The sequence below is a fragment of the Apium graveolens genome, chromosome 9, assembly GCF_009905375.1.
Source record: "Apium graveolens cultivar Ventura chromosome 9, ASM990537v1, whole genome shotgun sequence".
In the NCBI taxonomy this organism is placed as follows: Eukaryota; Viridiplantae; Streptophyta; class Magnoliopsida; order Apiales; family Apiaceae; genus Apium; species Apium graveolens.
This window is the reverse complement of record NC_133655.1, coordinates 146,729,519-146,756,571: the sequence shown is the minus strand read 5'-3', so window position 1 is coordinate 146,756,571 and position 27,053 is coordinate 146,729,519. Positions and strand designations below refer to the sequence as shown.

Genomic DNA, 27,053 nt, shown 5'->3' with positions numbered 1-27,053 from the left:
ACAAGTAGGAGATTGAAAGAGATATGTCCTAAGTCCAATCATGTATGAGGATTTAGGAATAACTTTTATGTAATCTGTTTTGATTTCATTGATATTAATAAAAGGCTTGTTTTGTTTTTATTGCGGGCTCTATCTATTTAAATGTTTAAATAAGATATACCAAAGTTTAAAGTAAAGCTTTTTATGGAATGTGATGAGATCATAATAATGAGACCTAAAAGATGATAACTCTAAACTTAAATAGTTCCTGGTCGTATGATTACTAACTGGTAATTAATAATCCGCAAAGATCGGTACATACTATGCTTGCTTTATTATGAAGGATGTCTGTTCTCATAGACATTTGTGTGGTGACACTATAGCTAGTATGTAGGTGCTTATTATAGAATAAGTTCACTGAACATGACTCACACAGCTGAACAACAGATGGAGTTCACTCACGTGTCAGCAGTTGTTCACATAGTGATAGTTGTACAAGTATCCTTAGATTTGAGGTCATCATAGTCATCTTGTGTACATTGAACTATGCTTTGGTTTAGTTCTTAGTCTCAAGGAACAATTATAAGGGCTCTACTGAGTATAGGAATTTGTACACGAAGATAGTATATGATCAATAAAGGATCTACCCCTTCCAGTGAAGGAAGAGAATGTTCAATACTGATCTACTTATGCTAGTTCAGGAATCTCTGGCCAGAGTGAATGAAATTAGAAAGGAGTTTCTAATTTACATTAAATAGAACTAAGCATAGTGAATGGGAAAGAAAGTGATTAAATAAGATAGGCTTGGCACAAGTTCTATGCCTTGTATTTAATCGTGACATTGCAGGGTAGAAGGAATTAATTATACGGTAACTACTCACTGAATAGGTTCTTGGTATTCTAAGCAGTGAATTCGTATTATCCGGATAGTCGCGATATGCTGAGAAGTATCCCTCACGATGTAGAATAAATATGATTAATTAATTAATCATATTTAATGAATTAGAGAATTTATATAAATAATGATAAAATAGTTTTATTATTATTTATTTCTACTACCGGCTTAATATTGAACCTACAGGGTCACACCATAAAAGAGAATGATTTAATGGTGGAAGAATTAATTAATAATGGCTGATAATTATTTATTTATGAAATAAATAATTAATTGGCAAATTTAATAATTGATTAAATGAGATTTAATTGATTATAAATTAATTAATAAAAGGTTCTTAATATTATTAATTAAGAATTTAATTTTTGGAAATTAAATCAAGTGAGAGAATTATTTCTAAAATGTTTAGAAAAAGGATTAATAATTAAAAGGTGTTTTAATTATTAGTGAGAATAATAAAGGGTTAATAATAATAATATTTTATGGGAAAATTTTCAGCTGAAATTTTTTGCCTATAAATATACTATTATAAACCCTATTTTTGCCTCAACCAAAAAGATTTACAAAACCCTAATTCTCTCCATCTCCTCCATCTTCATTACATCGTTTTTTTGGTGGATACCGGTGGAGTGCTTCACACTTGAATTGCAGCTGCTAATGATCTCCGTTCATCGTTCTTGGATCACTATTAAAGACCTCCATCTTTCCATTAACGTAAAGCTTCTTAAGGTAAACATACTGAACTACGAATTAAATATTATTTTTTCGCATGGATCCTGCGGAGGGTTTCGGTTTTTTAAGATTAAATTTACGTTTTCGTTGCGTTTATGTGCTAAAAACCCTTCACAAACAAGTGCACAAATTTCAAAAGATCACAAGCATATGACACATTGTAGATTGATTCAAATAGATACTGATGGGATACAATGAGTCCAGATACATGATACACTGTTAAGCACATAATTCTCATAAACATTAACACAGCCATGGATCAGTATGCATTCCTAAATAACAAGTTGATCAGTTGACATGACTTTATCAAATTATTGAGTATAACCAAGCCTGAGTTATTTTTGATTAAGTGAACAAAAGATCTGTTTCAATAAGATCACATAGATTCTTTAGATTGTACAATATTAAGTATTATCTATGCATCTTACACACTGAGTGAGATTATATCAAGAAAAGTTCACACTTAATCAGTTTATACCAAATCAGTTCATATCTAAAGACAGTTCATTCAGAACTGTTATACCCAGAATAGCAGTTAACTCAAGTCAAGATACATTTTGCACAGGAACTTACTAACAATTTACATATATATATATATATATATATATATCAATTTTGATCACAAATAGCACATAATAAACTGTAGTCTTGATTTCACCTAATAAATCACACCTGGAGTTTTGTTTTACTCAAATCAGTGACATACCTAAAATACAATTACACACACATATGTCTATATAAAGTTATAATTACATATGTTTAAACACTTACACTAAACTTGATTTTCCCAGATAACACAAAAACAGAGTCCATTTTTGGATCAAAACAAAGTTGTATCTCAATCAAAAGTTCACATACAAGTTACATACATCAATTTTGATCAATCAGTCATGTTTGACTTAATTTTATCAAAAATTATCATACATAAAGTTCTGTTCATATCAATCCAGAGTCATAATTCAAGAAATTTCTCAACTAACATCAATTTATGATCTCGTATAAGCAATTAGTTATATTTGAATTCAATTTTCTCAAATTTTTCATAAACCAAGTCTATTTCGAAAAGAAACAAGCATATCTTTCAAGTATTCTCCCCAAATAGCACATATACTTCAATAATTTTCAATCACAGATGCTTCAAATCTTCAATTTCACAAAACCTAAATCATTAACACTCATTTAGAGTTAGATCTGTTCATACTTGAGCCTGTAGCCTGGCCTGGCTTACAGGTCTTACCTGGTTGACTCAGTCGCGGACTGAGTCAACTTCCAAAACTCTGCATGCATCCATTTTTCTTTATCTCCGATTGATTTTAGCCTTGATTCCGTCCTTCTCCTGCATATTATCTCAATAAAATGGTTAGGGTTTTATCAAATCAGTTATAATCGAATCAAAACGAAAGTATATATTTATGTAAACATGATTTGAATGTTTGATTTGATGATTCTCGATGGATTCATATAAGAATCATCGATTTTTATCATCGAAATCATTCATTTTTCCAACCCAAACACGATTAACCTTCAATCGTATGTTACAAACGATGAAATATAAGTAATAAGCATAATATCTGTATATATTCATCGAGTTTTTGAAAGAAACGATGAACTTGATCTAGGGTTTATAGAGAGAAGGAAGAGGCGGAAAAAATGAGAGAAAAAGGCTAGGGTTAGGAGTGACAACGAGTGCACTGTGCAAACAGTGTATTCGGTTTTATATTAACCGAAATGGATGGCTTAGATTGATCTAAACAAATGATCAATGTTCTAGATTAAAACATTTTAATTTTTTGGGTTTTTAAAAATGGGCTGAAATAGAATAATTTTGGGCTAGGTATTATATATATATGTATATATATTGATATATTTTTGGGTCTTATAATGACTTTGGGCCTTGACTATTGTTTGGGATGGATTTAAAAATAATAATATTTAATCCAAAAATTATTCATTTATATATATTTTGAAAATAGATTTTTGATAAACCCAAATAATCATATATATATATAATTACTAATAATAAGATATAATTTTTATCTTAAAAATAGTATATATATATGTATTTGGCCTTTATAAATCTCAATTGTAATTAAATAATTACATGAACAGTTTATTTTCCCGGTTAATCAAAGCTATATAAGATCTCACTAAATCCGATCAATAAATTTCTTTATTAACAAATCTGAATTTACGAGACTTAATAACTCGATCGAGAAAATATCTTTTTCATGAGATAGGCTTAAATATACCAAAAGATAGATAAGAATTCCATTGTCTATCTATTTTATTGATTCCAACATTCCTAAATCCAAGCGGAGTTTAGTGAATCTTTCAGAATTCAATGGTTTTGTGAATATGTCAGCGGGATTGAACTCAGTATCTATATGAGTCATTTTTATATCGCCTTTATTGACATGATCACGTAAGAAGTGATGTCTCACATCTATATGTTTAGATCTTGAGTGTAATATGGGATTTTTGCTAAGATCAATAGCACTCGTATAATCACATAATATTGAGATCACTTAGAATTTTATATTATAGTCAGCAAGTGTTTGCTTCATCCATAATATTTGAGCACAACACTTTGCAGCTGCTATATATTCAGCTTCTGTAGTCGAGATGGATACGGAGTTTAGTTTCTTTGAAAACCAAGAAACTAGGCATCCACCGAGAAACGGACACGTACCACTAGTACTTTTTCTGTCAACTACATGCCCGGCATAGTCCGAATCAGAAAAACATACTAAGTCAAATGGTATACCCTTAGGATACCAAAGACCAACATCAGTGGTTCCTATAAGATATCTCAATATCCTTTTTACCGCTGATAAATGATATTCTTTTGGTGCGACTGGAAATCTAGCACACTTACAAACACTATATTGAATATCGGGACGACTTGCAGTGATATTGAGCAAGCTAACTATCATTCCTCGAAATTTCTTTGTGTCTACAGGAATTCCTTTCGGATCTTCCGTTAATTTATCAGATGTAGACATAGGAGTAGAGATGGATTTGGCATTTTCCATTTTGAACTTTTTCAACATCTCTTTACAATATTTTGGTTGAGAGATATGGATGCCTTCATCTGATTGCCTTATTTGCAATCCTAAAAAGAAGTTTAATTCTCCCATCATACTCATCTCGAATTCTTTACTCATATTCTCTGAGAATTCTTTACATAGTGCATCATTTGTTGAACCAAAGATGATGTCATCTACATAAATTTTTACGAGCAATATATCATCATTTTCTTGCCTCGTAAATAAGGTTCTATCGGCCGTTCCCATTCTAAATTTATTTTCTAAGAGGAACTTGATCAACCTTTCATACCAAGCTCTTGGAACTTGTTTTAACCCATATAGGGCCTTATATAATTTATAGACATAATCTGGATGGTTTGCATCTTCAAAACCGGGAGGTTGTTTGACATATATTTCTTCTTCTAATATCCTGTTTAAGAATGCAGATTTCACATCCATTTGGTATACTTTGATATTTTTATGACATGCATAGGCTAGTAGCATTCTTATTGCTTATATTCTTGCTACCGGCACATATGTTTCATCAAAGTCTAAACCTTCCATTTGGGTATATCCTTGTGCGACTAATCTCGCTTTATTTCGAACTACCATTCCATTTTCATCTAATTTATTTCGAAATACCCATTTGGTGCCAATTATAGAGGTATCACGAGGCTTTGGGACAAGTTCCCAAACTTTACTTCGAGTAAATTGGAGTAGTTCCTCTTGCATTGCAGAGATCCAATCCTCGTCTATTAAAGCCTCTTTAGCGGTCATAGGTTCTATTTGAGATAAAAAGCTAAGATGATTCACAACGTTTTGAACTTGTGATCGTGTTTGAACTCCCTTCCTTAAGTCTCCAAGAACATTTTCAAGTGGATGACTTCTTATAGTAGGAATGGCTTTGGGTACTTCATCCTCTTTTTCGTCTATTTTTAATGGATTCTTATTGACGGGACTCCCGAGATCCATATTTTCAAATTGTCGAATGATAATTTCAATATCATCTTTATCAACATTTTCTTGATCAACAAGATCTTTATATTTCGCATGTGGTTTAATTTCATCAAATGCTACATTCATTGATTCTTCCACCACAAGCGACTTTAGACTAAACACTCGATAAGCTTTACTATTATTCGAGTATCCAAGAAATATACCTTCGTCCGACTTAGGATCAAATTTTGTAAGGTATTCTTTTGAATTTAATATGAAGCATTTGCTTCCGAATACTCGAAAGTAGTTTAACTTTTGAGTTTTTCCAAAATAGAGCTCGTAAGGAGTCTTTTGTTTTATAGGTCATAGCAAAACCCGATTAAGAATATGGCAAGCCGTCGACATGGCCTCGGTCCAAAAATATTTTGGTCGACGATATTCATTTAGCATTGTGCTAGCCATTTCTTGGAGTGTTCTATTTTTTCTTTCAACAACTCCATTTGATTGTGGGGTATACGGAGCGGAAAAATTATGTGTGATGCCATGTTCATCATAAAAGTTGGTAAAATTGGAATTCTCAAATTCTTTACCATGATCAGTTCTTATATAGACTATGGTCGTATTTTGTTGATTTTGAATCCTTTTGCATAGAGATGAAAAGGATTCAAAAGCATTGCTTTTGGCTTTGAGAAATTCTGTCCACGTAAATCGTGAATAATCATCTACGATTACTAACTTATATGAACAACCTCCGAGACTTTGTATAGGAACCGGACTAATAAGATCCATATGTAATAACTCGAGAGGTCTTGAGGTTGATACCATAAATTTTGCTTTGTGAGAGGCTCGAATTTGTTTCCCTATTTCGCAAGCTTCACAAGTATGATCTTTTTGATAGTTTAACTTTGGTATACCTCATACATGGTCTTTAGTTGATAAATTTTTATCAACTTCATATTGGCATGTCCTAATCTTCGATTCCATAGCCATGGATCATCATTTTTAGTGAATAGGCATACGCTCACTTGCTTGCTCATATCACATATATAAATATTTTTATTTCTAGGGCAAGTGAGGACCAACTTTCTGGATTTATCTAAAATTAAACAATGAGTAGTGTAGAAGATTACCTTGTATTCATTGTCGCATAGTTGACTAATGGAAAGAAGATTGTATTTTAATCCGGTGACTAGTTGTACGTTGGAAATTCTAACCTTTCCATTTCCGATATCCCCGATGCCGATAATGTTTCCTTTGCTATTATCTCTAAATGTTACGCTCCCCGCGGTAACCTTTTTAATGTTGTTCAAGAGTGACTTGTTGCCGGTCATGTGTCTTGAACACCCACTATCAAGGTACCATATGTCTTGTTTCGCGGCAAGACAAACCTACAAAACAAATTAATTGAATTTATAGGTACTCCTTTGTCTTGAGGGTCCTGGGGTTAGTACATCATAAAGACCATTTGAATGTTTATAAGCATGGCTAGGCATGTCATTATCTTCCTTAGGAACATGAACCTTTCTAAGTACATATTTCCTAGTTGGGTAATTTCTAGATGTACCATAGAATCTAGATTGAGCATGATAAACATTATATCTATTATTATTATGATGATATGCATATCTAAGAAATTGTTGTCTTTTAAGTGCATAATCATTATGGTTGACATGATGTTGGTTGCTACTATTTGGAATCGTAGTAGGTTGATGAGAACTTTGTTGCCTTTTATCTTTATATTCCATATTTTTGTAAGGCACACCCTTATCATCTTTCTTATATGATTCCTTGCGAATCCATACATGCTTTCCCTTAATTTTACCATTCTTGAATTTACAATATTGAACAGTGTGTCCAATCTTGTTACAATAAGAACATTTATATGATGGTGATTCAGGTGAAGTCTTAGTTGGTGATACAAATCTCCGAATATTATTTTTATGAGGAGAACTCTTATTATATCCTAAACCTTTATGATTGTATGAGGTTTTTGTATGCACCATTTGATCCAACATCTTATTGGCTTTTGTAAATCTTTGAAGAACATTTTCAAGACTTTCATTATCTTTTTGTAAGGCATCAATATTGTTATTAAGGATTATTTCTTGATCCTTAACTTGAGCTATGAGCTTATGATTTTCTTCTTTCAACTTTTGAGCTTCAATTGTAAGCTCGTTGATCTTTATTAGCTCATTTTCTTTATCAAGATTGACTTTAGAAGATGTTTCTTTATTTTGAACACATGATTCCACTTGAATCTTTAGGTTCAATAGATCAACGTGAAGTTTATATATATTTTCATTCAATTGAACCTTTTCACGCACCATCTCTTCCTCTTTGAGGATTAGTGATATATTCTCTGTTTCAAGGTTGATTATATTTTCTTGAAGTTTATTTACTTCAACCTTGATGAGATGGTTTTGATCTTTTAGAGATGTAATCTCTTTTTCATCTTGGACTCTTGAGTCCATCATCCGAGTATACTCTTTATTTTGAGTATGATGTATTTCTTCTATTTTCATTTCCTCGGACCATACTAAGTGAAGCCTTTGATCAACATCTTTTTATTTACTTTTATATTCTACCAAAAGTCCAATTAAATCATGCTTATTCATGTCCATAAGTGATAAATTAGATACATCCAATAATGACTTAATTGAGACGTAGTTAGATGTTACCTCTTCATTTGTAGAGGAGACTTCCCTAGATGTAGTTTCTTCTCCGAGAGCCATCAAGCATAGATTCACCATTTCTTCACTAACTTCCGGAGCTTCTTCATCTTCACTCAAATCCCAACCATTTTCAGCCACGAGACTTCATCCCTTTGAAAGTTTAGGACATTCCCTTTTATAGTGATCGGGTTGTTTACACTCAAAACACACATCTTGTGTTTCCTCCGGAGATGCATCTTTTGATTTTGGAGTAGTGTAGACGGGATGAGCAGTAGAGACATTGGCATTACTATAGGTATTCATATTTTGATTGCCTTTGCCTTTGTTGTAGCTCGTTGACGGAAAATTATTCTTATAGTTGGAAGAATAATTTTGGGAGTAATTAGGCCTTCCGTTAGAGTTAAAAACTCTTTGTTGATTATTTGATTTTAGGAAACCTTTTCCGTATCTTTGAGCTTTACTTTGAAGCACACGAAGGAGTTGTTTCGTGAGAAGAGCAATTTTACTCTCATTGAGATTTTAAAGTTCCTCATTTAACTCCTCGTCATTTTCATCTTCATCTATTAATATGGCCTTTAGTGCCATATTTTTCTTTTTGTCCTCCACTTTAGGAGCAACCTTTTCCAGAATATTATCTTCTTCGTAAGCACGAAGATTTCTGAAGAGGTTATCAATATTATACTCATTTAGATTGTGCATCTCTTTTATGGTAGTAACTTTGACTTTCCAACTTGGAGGTAGAGATTTAAGCACTCTTCTATTCTTTTCATTTTGAGTATAATTCTTTCCAAGTTGAGATAATTCATCGATTATACGAGTAAATCTTGTTCCATATCGATGATATTTTCTCCTTCTTGGAGTTTAAAGTTCTCGTAATCTTGGATCAATGTTTCCATCTGAGAATCTTTTATATCAGTGGTTCCTTCATAGGTTACCACTAATTTGTTCCACATCTCTTGTGCCGACTTGCAATTATTTACTCTTTTGTATTCTTTTTCTGTAAGTGCACTTGTGAGAACCATTTCCGCCTTGGCAGCTATATTCATTGTGGCTTCTTCCTCGAGATTGTATTCACTAACCTTCTTTTCGATGAGGATGTCATCGATAATTTTGGTAGGTATGCGAACACTGTCTTCGATAGCCATCCAAACTTTGACTCCTTGAGATCTTGCATAAATGCGAAATCTAGTTTTCCATGTTGCAATGTTGGAGCCATCGAATAGAGGAGGTCGTGAGCTTGACAATCCTTCACCACAACCAATGGGATTAATATACACCATTTGGACCACTTTTTGTTGTGCCTGTAAATCTACAAATCACTTAACAAACACGTTAAAAAGCACTGCTCTGATACCAATTTTTAGGTCCCGTATGAGGGCTATATTAAGCTAGAAGGGGGGGGGGTTGAATAGCTTAATTACCAATTTAAAATTTATTATGGCCTTTTAAAATAATGTTATCCTTTCTTAAAACTTTACCGAGTGGTTATGCAGTTTATATGTGCGGAAAATAAAGTACAAGGAAAGAAAATACCATACGGCGATTTTATCCTGGTTCGCGATGGCGCAACCTCTAATAGATCCGCTCACCCCTACTCCAGTCCCCGAGCTCCTCTCCCGGACTCGGGATTTTCCCTTAATATAAACTCGCTCCTTTAGTAGGCGGAGAAGCCTTTACACCCTTACAAATATTTATCTTGGTGCGTAACACAAGGGTCACCACCTCAAAATACATGTAATTCTTACACAGCTTATCTTAGACAATAACTCCCCGCTATCTCTTTAAAGTTGTTGTTGATCCCTAGTGTGGACTTGGCTTCCTTAGCTTTCACCGGTCTCGAATCTTAGTATCCGGTCTTGGGTCTTTCCTCTTCTTCACGGTGCAAATATGGCTAACTCCCCGCTAGTGCGTATGAGACTTGGGTCTTAGAACGAAGATCACCTCACGTCACCTAACCTCACTGCGAAACTAATAAGACAATCCATAAAAAACAAAGTATGGAGAAAATATGTGTTGAACTAGTATGTTATGGTACTAGCCCGAAAGATAGTATAATATTCAAATAAGAATATTAATACTCTATATATATACTTGACTTGAGATATAAAATGTTATATCAAGTATACATTTGATTACTCCGTCTCTATGGATTATATGTTAATCGGAGTAATATAAGAAGTCCTTTATATGTATAATCAATATGGATTATGACTTCTTTAATCTTAAAGCTCAATACGTATACTTAACTTGGAATATATATTTACGTGTCAAGTATACTTATGATTACTCCGTCTTTGTAAAATATATGTTTATCGGAGTAATAAGAAGTCTTGTATATATGTATAAGCACCATGGCTTATGACTTCTTTTGTATTCTTCTTCTTTCGATTATGTATTTATGGATCGAAGAATACTTTGGTTACAATCTCGGAATTGTACCTATCCTTTTAAGCTCTTAGGCTTATGGATTTAATATACTTATAATTTGACGATTATGTGGTCAAAGTATACTTTTGACTTCAACCAACTTTATAGGTTCTATGATTCTTAGCCAAGGTCCAAATAATAGAAGTGCAAGTAATTGGCTTTGAATTTGTGCTTTTGAAGTTTAGGTGGATGATTACGAAGTTTACTATTGATCGACTTATAATCCCCCGGAACACTGAAGATGCTAGAAGGGGTTATAAGTGATACCTTTCGTAATGATACTATATACACGAACTATGAGTTGACCAAGATCGAGATAAATGAAATGCAAAGAAATTGGTCAACTCGTGTGATTAAATCCACCTTTGAAGCTTAGACGGATGATTACGAAGTTTATATATATCGAATAAAAACCCCACGGAACACTAAGGTGCTAGAAGGGGATTATACGATATCTTTCATAATTGGACTACATACATGAACTATGCGTTGGCCAAGATCCAAATAATAGAAGTGCGAGTAATTGGCCAACTCGTGTGATTTAATCCGTCTCTTATATTTGACAAAATTATGAAGATCACCATTGATCGATTTATAATCTCTCGGAACACTAGAGATGTTAGCGAGATTATAAAACGATACCTTTCGTAATTATACTATATTCACGAAATATGTTGGTCAAGGTCGAGATAAATAAAGTGCAAGTAATTGACCAACTCGCGATGTCAAATATGAAATCTCACTCGTGAGGAGTTATTTAGAGATTTATGAAATCTCACTCGTGAGGAGTTATTTAGAGATTTATGAAATCTCACTCGTGAGGAGTTATTTAGAGATTTAAGTACTTGTATACACTACTAGAAATATGGGAACAGACATCGGTTCAGAACCGATGTTAAAAAAAATCTGAACCGATGTCTTCGCGTGTGATGTTAAATGTCACCAGCCTTTAACATCGGTTAACAGCCGATGTCTGTTACAGTGCTATACATCGGTTTTAAGATTAAATGTGATGTATTTGCAACAAATTTTAGCTTATATTACAGTATTTGTAGGTGAATATGAGTATATTATGAGGTATTTATCCATTAAAACATGAAACCTACAAGCTCTAAAAGCCATTTATTAAAATTCTTTCGAACAAACCGATGTGAAATGCTTGATCAGACATCGGTTAGATTAGTTGCCCGATGTTAAATATTTGATCAGACATCAGTTAAATTAGCCCCCTGATGTGAAATGATGGATAAGACATGGGTGTTATTCACGAAACCGATGTTAAATCTTTTTGTTTAACATCAGCCAATTTCTCTAACCGATGTTATTTGACTTAAAATACATTGAATTTTTTTCCAGAACTGATGTCAAATGACTATTTCACATTGGTTTTTTAGTTCTTTTTCATTTAATATTATTTTTTATGATGTCTTTTGTACATTTTTTACATCGATTTACATGTACCATTGTGATGTTAATGTTCTGTAAATTGCATGCCATCCTACAACCATAGGGAACCAAAATAATGCAACATCCCAATAAAAACATCCAAACAGAAATATAAAGGTACTCATCCAAATTACAAGTCTAATACTAAAATATTACTCATACCATACTATACATACATTTCAAATGAAATACTAGCATTCCATTAGCCAACTCATACTATACTAATTTTTAAGTACTAAAAGCAAAAGCAACTTGCTTTGTGCTGCTGTACTAGAAACTCATAGCCTCCTTCCTCTTCGACCATCGTTTCTGCGAGTGCTATCAGTGGGGATTGGAGTAACATCCTCTGAAAAAAGGCAAATAGAAAGTCAATAAATGTTAGAGACATAAGCTTCTGAAAATTGTCAGTTAACGATAATGACCTTCAAACGGGAGTTTGTGACATTGACATGTTCGTTCAAGTTATCATGTAAAGCATAATAGCAAAATACATATTAGCTTTAGTATCATTGCTTTATAAAAAGTAAAGAATTATATCCTAGAACCAAAGACATACAATTAATCTTGTGTGCAAGTTGAGTTCTTCATTTATTGTCAGTGCAATATGCTTGGTACTTATTATAGTCTCCTCCAATTTCTCTAGCCCCTCATCTTGTTCTGTTTGAACAGCATGCAACAATCAATTTAGGATGGCAAAAAGTTATTTCAGCAATACCAGAAATACATTCATTCTGAATAAGTTAAAAGTTCTTGCCTTTCAAAATTTGGCGCTGGAGACCTACAACGCCATGGTTATCCAAACCCGATGCTCTGCTCATTGCATCAACAGGCTTACTTTCTAGCCAAAGTAAGTTGTCCCTGTTGGCAAAGTTTGACATATTCAAAGTCGACGTCATCTGCCATATTCAAAGTTTGAAGCAGAATTCCAACAAACTTTTTAGAATGTGAATTGAACATTATTGCGACAACTCTCCTATCAGATCGAGTTGAAGAGGCCTTAGCTTCTACCTCGTCCAAGTATTTCTCCGCGCAACCCAAAAACCATCTCTGACATTCATCCTGCAGAGAAGTAGCTAGATCATTAATGGCATTGTGACTACTTCCTCTCGCCCAATCCATCTGATCCTCCTTATTTACCGCTAACATTAGTGACATTTCATCGTTCTTCTTTTCCTTTGGGTAAATATGGGGGGCTTTTGGCTTAGTTGCACAACATGATATACATGATTTATTTGTTTCTGTAGCAGCTGTAGATTTAGTAGAGTTGGACAGCGGGAGAAGATCAGATGCCACAGCCGACTTCACCCATAATTTTGTGTTCTTCTTTCTTTCAATCGCTAAATCTAACACTTCCTTGACTGTACTTGTGTTGTTAGTATCTGATGTTCTCAGCAAACTTATGTCTGTTAGGGACTGCATAATTAGTCTCGTGTGTGCTAAATCATCTTGAAGTTTTAGAAATTTGTCAATGGCTGGCTTCAGATCATCCACTTCATTTGACTGGAACTCTGAGAAGGTACTAAAGAAATAGATAAAACTAATAAGTGACTCGAAATGAAACTTCAGTACATATATGCGAACAAATATAAATCCCTCCGGAGTCACCAGAGACTTGTTGCAGGACTCATCAAATTTATTAAAGGACTCATCAAACATTCTTAAGAACTTATTGCACGAGGTATGTTGAATTGAATAGATGAGGTAGATAGCTAAAGGTTTACTGTCCATCATAGATAATAACAGTTGTAGAACAAGTTACTGAATGTTATATGCGAGTCCTCAGTAAGGACAGAGAACTAGTTGCTAATTGATTAAATATCACAATATTGAACTGCCTACATTTTTCACTCTGCAGTAACCACATCCTGAATACATATATAAAGCAGTCGTAGAACAAGTTACTGAATGTTATATGCGAGTCACAAGTCCTCAGTAATCACATGGAACTAGTTGCTAATTGATTAAATTCCACAATATTGAACTACCTACATTTTCACGCTGGAGTAACCACATTCCTGAATACATGTACAAAGCTAATAAAACTGCTTACTGGCAAGTGACCTAAAATTCAAGTGTTATAGGAATAAAACATACTGACATTTGTGAAAAAGTTCCAATGTTCATATGTTTGCGCACCTTAGGCATCTTATCAATCGCTCAGCAGCACAAGCCTCCTGCACAACCTCAGCTGCACCTCGCAGAGCAACATCTCTTTTCCGTACCACTTCCTGCAGTGCAACTAATAGTTTTTAGTCACTCTTATTCATAATGTGATGTAGAAGGAAGTTCAGTTGAACAAATACTATAATATTTATACTTTTCCAATCTTCAACAGGCTTGAAGGAAGAGAGTCCCATGAAATTTTAGTTTCTGCTCCTTTTAACTCATCAAGAGAGGGAAATGTTGTTGGATGTGAGTTTTCATCAACTCTAGCGGAAACAGGGACCTTGGATTTGTTAAATGTTTTAACTGGTCTTTTAGCAGGGAGACTAGCTCTTCTTTGTCTTATGGAGCTTGAATTATCATCAGAGCTATCGTATCTCACAGAACGAACAGGTGAAACCTGTCTATACAAAAACGACAAGAAAGATTTATACCAGGTAGGAGTCCCTCAACAAAACTTCACGTACATAGCACGACGTGTGATGCAAGTGCATTAAGATTTTATAATTTTCCTCATCAAAATAGTACTGCTATTACAAGCTTAATTCTGTATACCTTCGACCCTTGGTTGCACAACACCTTGAAGACTAAATCTTATTAACTTTCATCTTCACATAATTTGATAACTACCTAATTTTTAGTTGTATTTCTACCATAATTTTCAGTTTGACATATTCAAAGTCGACGCCATCTGCCATATTCAAAGTTTGAAGCAGAATTCTAAAAAACTTTTTAGAATGTGAATTGAGTGTTGAATGCAAGCCTTTTCCTCCCTGTTCAATGGACAAAATGCAAAATCCTTAAGGAGTCATATTATCATTATTTGACAATAAACAGAATAAAAGCAAAAACTCATAAGAATTTAAGGTCAAACCAAGCAGTAACAATCCAGATACTTATGACCTGTTCTCCTAATATTTATTATTGAGGTTAAATTAACAATAATTATGGTACCATCTTTAATTAAATGATATTTTATGGAAGTGAACTTTTTTGATCTATCAACAATAACCAGTCATCATGCGCATATATAGAGCCTTAAATTTACGTGTCTGTATGCACGTGTGCTTAACTGAAACCCCCTATAGAAGCACTAAAATTCAATCATAACACACACAACATACTCAAAAAAACAAACATAAGATTGGACGTCTTTCCTCAAACGTAAGTAGTTTTAATATCTTAATGTTGCATACAGACCGATCTTGGTGAACAGGCTAGACACAAGTTAATACACCTCAGTTTTCTCTAGCTTATCACTTAATTCAGAAGTAAGTTGCAGCTGAGAATTGTGAAGTCCCTGGAGCTCCATAAATTGCTGTTAATAATAAAAGAAAAATTGTTAAGCAAAACTCAATCACTGCAAATTTACTGGTAGAAAGCTTTAAGAATGTCAAAAAAAACATCAATTACCTTGTCTCTTGATTCAAAATCAAGTTCCATGCGCTAAATCTTTTCAGTCATTGCCTGTAAAAAAATTATCAACCAAATTCAATATCCCTTCGCCACCTACACTCATAGGTGAATTTAACCCCCTTGAATAAACTACCCGAACTAACCCCATTTTCTTTACAACAATACAATATATATGTACACACTTTGATATATTACCTACATTTTATACTTTTTAACTTGTTTTTCCTCAACCGACTTTGGACTTTTTCAATTTGAATAAGCATTATCAATATACTGCTCCTCTCTTAGCAATTGCTGCACCTCGCCATGAAGAATATCATTCTCTAAAAGCAGCACTCTACTAATTGCAGCATTCTACTAATTGCAGTCATCTTTTCAAACAATAATTTGGATAAATGGCTTCTTTTTTCTTTTCTTCAAGAAATCTGTAAAAGTAGAGAGAAAAGAAAATGCTATAATTGATCATCGACTAAAATTCTGAAAAATATGTCGGAACATCTTAACCGCACTACATATCAAACCCTATGAATATCAAGTGAATAAATCATGCATCTATACCTCTATAAATATACACATTTCTTAGATTCACACATAAAAAGTTTGAACACCTTACCAACATAGATTTATCCTTGCTAACTTGTTGAATAGAGCTCCCTATAACAACCTAGCCAAACTTAACATTAATAATGCGAATAGGGAAATCTACAAAATAGAACCAAGAGAAAAAGTGAAACATAGAAAAACGGAACAAGAGAGAAAGACGGTAAAAGAGGGGAAGAAACATCCAACTTAACCAACTATATATATATAATAATATTAAAATTTACCAAACCAATTTTGAAACTGAAACTTAATCCAATGATATAGGGCTCCTTTCAAGCTCGAAAGCTACTATTTAAGTCTAATCTTACCAATTTGAAACTCGATTTGGTGCTTGATTAGGTCCAATTTCATTGTCGATTTTGTACTAGTTATAAATTATGGTTTTTGGGAGGGAGTGGTGAGAAAGGAGAGAAAGAGCAGAGAGGCGAGGGAGAGAGTTAGGTGAGAAAGGAAAAGAGCAGAGAGGCGAGGGAGAGAGTCAGAGTGTTTGAGAGAGAGGGAGGGGGAGAGGGGGAGAGATAGAGAGAGAGAGATTTGTCATCTCGATGTTTGAGAGAGAGAGAGTGGGGTTGTGAGTAAAAAGAGGGAATGGGAAATAGATCTGTAAATGGGGAAATAAAATAAGTAAAAGGGGGAAACAATTTTTTTGGTAAAAGGGGGGGAATTTGTGTACCGAAACCGGGGAAAATTGACAAGTTAATTTTAAATTTTTAAAAATTGGCCATAGACAACGGGTTGTAAAAATGACCGATGTCAAAGTTAAAAATATGGATTTGATAGTTTTTTATTTGTGAACATAGACAACGGTTAGTATAAGAAACTGATGTCAATATTCTCATTTAACATCGATTAATTGAAAACTGATGTTAAAAATTCTTTTAACATCGGGTACATTACGTACCAATGTCTAAGCACCGATGTCGTATGTACTATTTCTAGTAGTGATATTATAGATCTTCTTCGTTTAGAGCTTCGGTTTGAAGATCAAGTACTTATTCGAATTCCAAGTTTGAATCTTCGTTCTCTTTTCTTAGAGAACCTTCTTTATATGAGATCTTGTATTAGAGCTTGAGATGAAGTAGAGAAATTAAGTATAAAGCTCAAAATAAAGAAAGTCAAAGAAGAAGCTAAAAACTCACCACTCTTGGAAAACGGTCGGAAAAGTTCGCCGGAAAAATTCGCCGGAGGTTCGGCCGGATTTTGGCACTTGGTGGGAACAAGCTTGGTTGGGTGAAGCTAAGCTTGGATATCAAAAACATTAAGTATATGTGTATATATTTAAGAGAGAGAAGGTTTTTGAGAAGAAGTGTGTGTATAGAATTTGAAAGAAATGAAGAGAGGCACTTCTTGAAAAATTCCCAGCAAGTATTTGGCTCTATAGCTTAGTTAAAATGGGTTGGGGTGGGGGTTTATTTATAGAGGAAGTTGGGTGAAATGAATGGTTAAGATTTGAGAAGGAATGGATGGTAGATGGAGTGTATCACATGGATTGATGACATGGAAAGCAGGTTGTGTTTCTTTACAACTGGGAAGGAAGCACAAGCTAGTATCCATTCAAATCTTAGCTGATATATATATATTAAATATATATTTTCCTTTTCTTTTAATCATTCTTTAATTATTTAAATTAAGGATTAAGCACCATTAATTATGACCACCTCAAAAACTCTTAAATAAATATCATAAAAAATATGATAATTACCTAAATATTATAAAATGATGTCCTGCAAAGTTTGGTCAATAATGGTCAATGGTAGTTAGGTCAAACGTGGTCAACTGTGGGACCAACTACCTCGAAATTCGTGCCCGGACAAAAATTCTCGAAACGCCACAAAATTTTTACCATGTATATAAAATACCATTTAAGTGATCCATACCAAATTTCAAGCGATTCTAGTATGTGGAAGTATTCATTTAGATTTAAAGCGGTTCTATTAGCCTTTTCTTCCGAATAAAAATACTATTGGTCTTTGAATGAAAGAGATGGATATTTTGACCAAAGTTTTGACTTGTATAGATACTTAAAATATATTTCCTAATATATAAAATTTTTTTGAGTGGTGGGAAATATTTTTGAGTATTTTTGAATAATTTTCTCCGAGAAATACTGATTTTACGAAACGGGAGAAAATTACTTTACGAACACACAGATGGGTGTAAAAATGGATATTAATACTTCAATCATGAATATTAATAAACTTTGAATAAAAACTCTTTTGAAGGATGTAAAATATATTTAGGGGCGAAGAGTAAAACATTTTTGATTTAGCACGAGATCTCTAAAGAATATTTCTGATATATTCCTTATTCGAGCTTGTTGCCTTATTGATGTTGCAACTGTGATCTAAAAAATATCATAACTTGATATTTATTATTTGATCAACTTTCCTTAGAGATATATTCCATAAAATATAATTTCTAATGTTTTTAGAATAATGGAATATCTCTTTTATAAATAGTCTTGAAAATAATTTAGCTGGTTTGACTATTTGACTTTGATCTGGATCAATTAAAATCATGTCTTAATGGAGAGGATCTAAGTGTACTTAAATTTTATGTTTAATCATACAAATACCAAAATGAATAATATATCGAAGATATCCTTTCACTACGACATGGATATGAAGTTTATCTAGCATATATATTGGATACAGAAAAGGAAAGTTCCAAGCTAGAAGACGTTTCAGTTGTATGTGAATTCCCTGACGTCTTTCTGGATGAACTTCCAGGGTTACCGCCGGACCGAGAAATCGAGTTTATGATCGATTTAGCGCCGGGTACAGAACCAGTTTTGAAAGCTCCATATCGGATGACACCGGTTGAGATAAAAGAATTGTCAACGCAATTGCAAGATTTTCTAGACAGGGGAATCATAAGACCTAGTCTATCCCCATGGGGTGCACCAATATTGTTTGTGTAGAATAAGGACGGTAGCATGCGACTATGCATCGATTATCGTGAACTAAATAAGCTGACTATCAAAAATAAATATCCTTTGCCATGAATCGATGATTTGTTTGATCAACTGAAAAGAGCCGCATGGTTTTCCAAGATAGACTTAAGATCGGGATACCATCAATTGAAGATCAAAGCTGAAGATATTTTCAAGACTTCTTTTCGTACCAGATACAGATATTATAAATTTCTCATAATGGCATTCGGTTTAACTAACGCGCCAGCAACATTCATGGATTTGGTGAATAGGGTATTCAAGAGGTACTAGGATAAGTCTGTGATTGTATTTATTGATGGCATCTTGATTTACTCGAAGACTGAAGAAGAGCATGTTGAGCATCTAAGGATTGCTTTGGAAATTTTAAGAAAAGAACAGCTTTACGCGAAATTCTCGAAATACGAATTTTGGTTGAAAGAAGTACAAATTCTAGGGCATATCATTAGAATGGAGAGAACTAAAGTTGATCCAGCAAAGATTGAGGCCGTACTAAATTGGGAAAGACCAAAGACACCAACAGAAGTTCGAAGTTACTTGGAATTGGCAGGTTATTACAGAAGATTCGTCAAAGATTTTGTGAAAATAGCAACGCCATTGACCAAGTTGACCCGAAAAAGTGAAAAGTTCATATGGGACGATAAGTGTGAGGTAAGTTTTCAAGAACTGAAGAATCGATTAGTAACTGCACCGGTACTGGTGTTACTGGATGAGCATGGAGATTTCGTCATTTATATCGACGCTTCATATCGCGGGTTAGGATGTGTATTGATGCAACATGGTAATGTAATTGCATATGCTTCGAGACAATTGAAACCTCATGAGCAGAAATATCCTACGCATAATCTGGAATTAGCAGCGATCGTATTCGCACTGAAACTTTGGAGACACTATCTTTAGAGTGAGAAATGCGAAATCTATATGGATCATAAAAGTTTAAAGTATATCTTCACGCCGAAGGAACTTAACATGAGGCAACGATGATGGTTAAAATTGAGCAAAGACTATGATGTTACAATCAACTATCATCCAGGAAAAGTGAACGTCGTGGCAGATGCGCTGAGCCGGAAAAAAAGATTGAATTTGTTGACTTCATTTGAAGAATTAGCCAGAGAATTTGAGAAATTGGAAATTGAAATTCGTATTCCAAATAAATCCAATGAAGCTATTCATGCAATGACTTTCCAACCAGAATTATTGGAAAAGATACGAAGATGTCAAGAAGAAGTGATGAATCAAGATGATGACAACTTAACGGGAGAAGAAATCACAACTCAGAAGGATAATGAAGGAATTTTATGCTTCTCATCAAGAATCTGGATCCCCAATGTGTTAGAATTGAAAGAAGAGATATTAAGAGATGCCCACAGTTCAAAATATTCCATACATCCAGGAAGTACGAAAATGTACCGCGATTTGAAAGAAAACTTTTGGTGGCCAAATATTAAGAGAGAGATAGCGGAGTGGGTAAGTAAATGTTACACATGCCAGCGAGTCAAAACGGAACATCAACGTCCAAGTGAATTATTGCAACCATTGGATATTCCAGAATGGAAATGGGAACATTTAGCAATAAATTTTGTGGTAGGACTTCCAAGGACTGGAGCGAACCATGACGCAATATGGGTAATCATTGACAGACTAACAAAGTCATCAAACTTTCTACCGATCAACGAAATATTTTCACTCGATAAATTAGTACACCTATATATCAAGGAAATTGTGATGCGATATGGAGTTCCAATATCTATTGTATCTGATCGAGATCCACGTTTTAATTTAAGATTTTGGAGATAATTTCAAGAATGCCTTGGAACCAAACTAAATATGAGTACCGCTTATCATCCGCAAACAGACGGACAAAGTGAAAGAACTATCCAAATGATTGAAGACATGTTACGAGTTTGTGCGATTGATTTCGAAGGCAGTTGGGATGAGCATTTACCGTTAGTCGAATTTTTTTACAACAACAACTATCACGCAAGCATTGGAATGCCACCTTACGAAGCATTATATGGAAGAAAATGCAGATCACCTGTGTATTGGGATGAAGTTGGAGAACGCAAAATTTTGGGTCCATAATTGATTCTACAAAACCAAAGAGAAGATAGAGCTTATTCGAAAGCGACTCGAAGCAGCACAAAATCGACAGCGCAAATATGTGGATCAAACCGGAAAGATATGGACTACCAAGAAGGAGAACATGTACTACTCAAGATATCGCCATGAAAAGGATTGCCCATATTTGGCAACAAGGGTAAATTGAAGCTACGATATGTTGGTCCATTTCAAATCTTGAAGAAAGCCGGGAAAGTTGCGTACGAGTTAGCTTTACCGCCTCACATGCAATATATACATAATGTGTTGCATGTGTCAATGCTTAAGCGATATAATCCATATTCGAGACATGTAATAGAATATGAGCCGATAGAAATCCAACCTGATTTGTCTTATATAGAACAGCCGGTAAGAATTCTAGATCGGCAAGAGAGAGTGTTGAGGCATAAATCTGTATCTTTAGTGCGAGTCTTGTGGAGAACTCCTATGGTTGAAGAGTCAACCTGGGAACTTGGGAGTGAAATGTTAGAAAAGTATCCCCATTTGTTTTCTTAGCGAGATTCTAAGGACAGAGTCATATTAAGGGGGAAGAATGTAACGTCTGGGAAATTACGCTTGTATTATATCATATTTATAATAAATTATATGTATTAATATGTCATTTATGTGTAATTAGCTATAAAACCCTAACTGTTACGAGCTATGTGTATTTTGTATCTTCCAGGTATTTTCAGGTTTTTTTTCGGATATTTTATATTGAATTTATAGCTTTCGTATCAAAAGTCATAAGACCTTAACTATGATTTTATAGCTGATATTTCAAATAAAATAATGGGCTTTATTTTTCATCAAACGGCTTGTACCATCGTGTTATTTTGAACATCTAGATATTTTATAAATTTTCTCGTTTCGCGAAAAATGACTTTTCCGGACCCCATTGGGTGTTCAAAACCCCACAAAAATCACATTTTTATATTTATAAAATTATAGGACTTTAATTTATACCATTTCTTTGTATTTTTGAATTATTCATAATTTTTGGGAAATTTTGGCATATATATTGTGTATATAAAATATTTAAAAATTAAAATTTAATACTTAAAAATTATATGATTAGAGGCCAATTAATTTTAATAGATGTATAATTAGGACCTTAATTTTAAGTAGGAGTATTATTTTACCTACTATAAATAGCCTAATTTTATTTTAATTATTATTAATTAATTATAAAATTCTGAAAAATCTGCAAATTCTCTCAAGAACCGGGTCGGGTTTTGAATTCGGGTTGCACAATCGAACGATGATTTTGATCTGATTTCTATACCAAATCAAGCAGTTCGATTACTCAAATCATAGGTTTTGATCTGTTCTTTCTGTTTATGCCATCAATTTCAAGTTTTGATTTGTTGTTTTTGATTTCTAGGGTTTAGACCCGATTTGGTACTTTTTGATTATGGGGATATTTGTTGAAATTGATGTTATGAATAGCTTTGCCTGATGATTTCTGATCGAATCCTGTTAGTTAATTTAACAAACGATAGCTGTGAATGATAGTTCGATTCCTAGGGTTTATACTCAAATTTGATTTATACGTTTTTTGATTTTGAGAAAGCTGAGGTATATAGGGTGTTAGGGCTTTGATTATGTGATGAACAAGCTTTAATTTGAGCTATTAAAATCAAGGTTTCATGTACAAATTAAGAAAATCGATGCTTCGCCGGAGATGAAGTCGGTTTGATCGGAGAAGGTGACCTGAGGGTTATTCCGTGATGTTGTGGTCGAGAATAGATTGCCAGACTAATTTAGAATTGATACCAGCTTAAAAACGAACCAAACGGTTCCGTTTTTGGCCATAAAATGGCTCGCCGAAATCTGCTCCGGTGGCCGGTTTCTGGGCAAAATCCGGCGTGTTCTTCACGACCCGGATTTTGACCCGTTTGACCCAATTGGATTACCCGGTTTTGATTCAATTTTGTCAGAGATTGGATTCTAACAAGTGTTTCTGGAAAATTATTTTTATTTTTATTTTTATTAATTATAAAATCAGTTTTATTTATTTTATAAATTGATTAATTAAATTATTTAATTAATTGATTTATATTATAAATAATTTCTGAAAATCATATTTATTTATTTATTTATTATTTATTAATTATTTAAAATGAATATTTATTTTGTTAATTAATTAAATTATTTTCAATAAATCATAATAAATTTATTTTAATTCCAAAAAATTATAGAAAAATCATTTTTAATTCTGATTTTTCACAATTAATTATTAAAAAATATTTTTAGGGTTTGATAGTTAGTAATAATTATTTATATTAAATAATTAATTGATTTATCTGTAATTATTTGATATTAATTGAACCGTTTATCCGATTCGATCAAAACGAAAGCCCTTTGACTCAGAAAAATGAGTTGTTTTCATTAAAAATAATGTTAAAACCTAATTTTTTTTAGAAACTAGTTGACTTTTGATATTTATATAAATATAGGAAAATAGGAAATGAATCAGATAATGATTCTAAAATAGGAAATGAATCAGATAATGATTGTTTAAGCGAACAACGAGTCGATTTTGATTCTAAAAATTTATTTAAACCTAAAATGACTATGTGGCTTATTTGCTTATGTGTATTATGTGGTTAATTGAGTCTTGCTTGTTAATAATTAGTATACGAGTCAATAATACGCGAATGATTAGATGATAGGAGTTATGTGGAGTCAGTTTGAGACATGCTGAAGATACAAGATGACTAAATAAGTCTATTTCTTTGATAGAAGCAAAGCCATCAAAGCGAGTCGAGCCAGTGATAGACGATAGTGGAGTACTTGGAGTGAATCGCGTGAAAAGCAAGTCTTTCCCCTATTCTAATTTCAGAATAGTGATATTTCTTCAGATTCTTATCACACTTGCACTCTTTTGATTCAGATTCATAAACACCGACACACAATTGTTATTCTTTCATTCATATTTCACTTCGATTCCTGATTTCTCCTTTTCCGTTGAATTTTCTATTCATATTCTAATAGTTACACATACATATTGATATATTATGGTGTTGGGATATATCAAAGCATACTGATTGTTCTAGTTGCTCCTCTATGGACTAGATAGTGACATTTGGGATTAAGTTTACACTTGATCCTAAGGACCGTGACATAACCGGATCCTTGAGATGGGCCGTAGAGCCTGGGTAGCCGACTGGATCTATATAGTGAGATATAGATCTGCACTGTATCTTAGATGATCAGCAGGGTATAGGTGCGAACTTGTGTCCAGTTTAGTTTATTTGTATTCGCCGATAATGGCCTTCATTCTTTTCTCGCGAGGTAATATCTTTGCAGATGTGACTGTTGACTGGCATTTATGACACTTTATAATGCTGTAATAAGCTTTGAATTGATGCGTTTGTACTCAAGTTGTTAAGTATTTTAACGTGTTTTCTAGTGTTTTTAAATTTCAGGCATTATTTAGGTAATCAGGTGAATTAACATTATTTTGGTGCTAATTTGGTGTCAAGGTGGTGTTGGAATAAAAGATCGTGGAAAGCCGGTTCGAAGCAGCCAGAAAAAGAAGAAATTCTGAAGTTTTTCCAGAATTATGGCACGCCCGCGTTGGTCAAGCACGCGGCCGCGCCAGGATGTCAGAAAGGCAGCGCGCCCGCGCTGTGATAGCAGGCGCCCGCGCCGGTGCGAATTCAGAGAATCCTGATTCTTTTCTTAAAACAAAGACATACCAGAGCGCAATGAGAGTTATAAGAAGACCGTTTTAGCACGAATTCAACGAGGATGAAGAAGATCTTGTTTTTACTTGTGAATCTTTGTTTTAAGTTGTAACTTGGATGCTAGTTTTCTTACTTGTGAACCTTACTCTTGTTTCGTACTTGGTTTTGTTTATTCGTTATAAAGACTACGTTTGTTATACCGTGCTTTCATCGGAACCCACGTTGATGATGAGTCCGATTTTGGGCTAATCGTTATTGTGGGGTTCTAACGGATTTATTTATGGATTTCTTTAGTTAATTTGTTTCGATGCCTTAGTATGTGGTGATTGTATGACAGCCTAGTATTGGTTGTGCGTATTCATCTTATGAGCATCACGAACTTATGAGATAGTGAGTTAATCTTTAATGAAGCGACAATGAATTTAAGTATTTAGAACTTTCCATGCTAGCATAGGTTCATGTGTTATTGTTATGCATGATTCGTAGGTAATTTTAACCATATTAGTTGCCCTATGTAATCAAGATAGATAACTTGTGCTTAAACTGTTATGTTGTCAAATTCTATAGACATATAGGGTCTCAATATAATTGGTGTCTATTCAGCTTTTATCTCTTTTGTGGATGTCTGGTAATATGGTATTCGTGCAATGAAAGTTGGCATTTATCAGTTTCGTGTTATCTGATTAGTGTCATCACCATTGCACGCCAAGGTTAAGAACAAAAAGGCTATTGAATGAAGTATTTCATGAAGTTAGAATCCCATGTTTATCATATATATTAATTCCATCATCTTTAATCTCTCAATTTTAATTGTTAGTTTAATTCTTAGTTATAAACAACCTCAATTTGTTATCATCTTAGCATTGAATAATAACCATACATTATTGTTTAAGTGCATGAATTAATTAGTTAACCAAGCCAGTCTCTGTGGGAACGAACTAGAAAAGATTCTATATTACTTGCGAACGCGTATACTTGCATGTATTATTAGCGCATGTTTAGCGACTAAAAAGTTTTTGAGCCGCTGGGGACTGTAGTATTTTCCATCAGTGGTTGTTAAAGATCATTGACTCAGACATTGTTACTTATTTGTTTCTTTGTCTTATTTCAGGTACTCTAGCGGGGTGTATGCATACGCGTTCGCGTACTCGTAAGAGAACACTGGATAAAGCCGAGGAAGAAGTTGTGGTGGTTTAAAAGGAAGTTTTTGAAGAAAAAAAGAAGGTAGAAGAAGAAGAGAAAGTTGAGGTACCAGTGTTAGTAGAGATGGGTGATTAAGCAGAAAATCTTAAGGCTTTGATGGACTATTCTCAACCTAAGATTAATGAAATTCAGTCAAGCATCATCAGGCCAGCCATCAGGGCTAACACTTTTCAGATCAAGTCAAGCACGATTCAGATGATACAGAACTCAGTTCAGTTTGGGGGTTCTCCTACTGAAGACCCCAACATGCACATCAGGGATTTCATCGAGATCTGTGACACGTTCAAGTTCAATGATGTGACTAAAGATGCTATCAAGCTGCGACTCTTCCCATTCTTTCTAAGGGACAAGCTAAATGTTGGTTACATTCTCTACCAGCAGGGTCTATCACCACTTTGGAAGAACTTGCTAAAAAGTTTCTCACTAAATTCTTCCTTATGGCGAAGACTGCTGCAATCAGGAATGCTCTTACTCAGTTTGCTCATCAAACTGGAGAATCTCCGTGTGAGGCTTGAGATCGATATAAGGAGATGCTAAGGAAGTACCCACACCATGTCATGCCTGATTGGATGATTATTAACTATTTCTACAATGGATTGAGTGCTACTTCTAGACCCATGCTTGATGCAGCATCAGGAGGAGCCTTGTGGGCTAAAAGTTACGATGAAGCTTATGAACTTATTGAACTGATGGCTGTTAATGAGTACCAGAATCCTTCCCAGAGACTGACTCAAGGAAAGGTAGCAGGAATTATGGAGTTGGATACATCAACTACTATAGCTGCCCAACTTAAGGCTTTGGCGATGAAGGTGGACA

At 33.9% G+C, this 27,053-nt stretch overlaps 1 protein-coding gene and 1 non-coding gene across 5 annotated transcripts; both read right to left on the bottom strand.

The window, feature by feature from the left end:
• Positions 1–12,187: 12,187 nt before the first annotated feature.
• On the bottom strand, positions 12,188–16,875 carry LOC141682688 (uncharacterized). Of its 4 annotated transcripts, none has more exons than XM_074487387.1 (10): positions 16,604–16,875; positions 16,306–16,394; positions 15,892–16,117; positions 15,690–15,743; positions 15,514–15,594; positions 14,431–14,676; positions 14,250–14,341; positions 12,868–13,632; positions 12,670–12,770; positions 12,188–12,459 (listed from the first exon to the last, which is right to left on the bottom strand). In XM_074487387.1, the coding sequence occupies exons 4-8, from the start codon at positions 15,717–15,719 to the stop codon at positions 12,945–12,947; spliced, it is 1,137 nt and encodes a 378-aa protein (XP_074343488.1). In that variant the 5' UTR covers positions 15,720–15,743; positions 15,892–16,117; positions 16,306–16,394; positions 16,604–16,875; the 3' UTR covers positions 12,188–12,459; positions 12,670–12,770; positions 12,868–12,944. The 4 variants fall into 4 exon arrangements, with proteins under 4 accessions (XP_074343488.1, XP_074343489.1, XP_074343491.1 ...); XM_074487388.1 differs by having other exon boundaries at positions 16,306–16,356; XM_074487390.1 differs by having other exon boundaries at positions 16,306–16,346.
• A 9,814-nt stretch (positions 16,876–26,689) lies between these two features.
• Positions 26,690–26,796, bottom strand: LOC141688628 (small nucleolar RNA R71). Its single transcript, XR_012562061.1, has one exon. It is a non-coding gene; the product is annotated as a small nucleolar RNA R71 (small nucleolar RNA).
• Between the last annotated feature and the right edge of the window lie 257 nt (positions 26,797–27,053).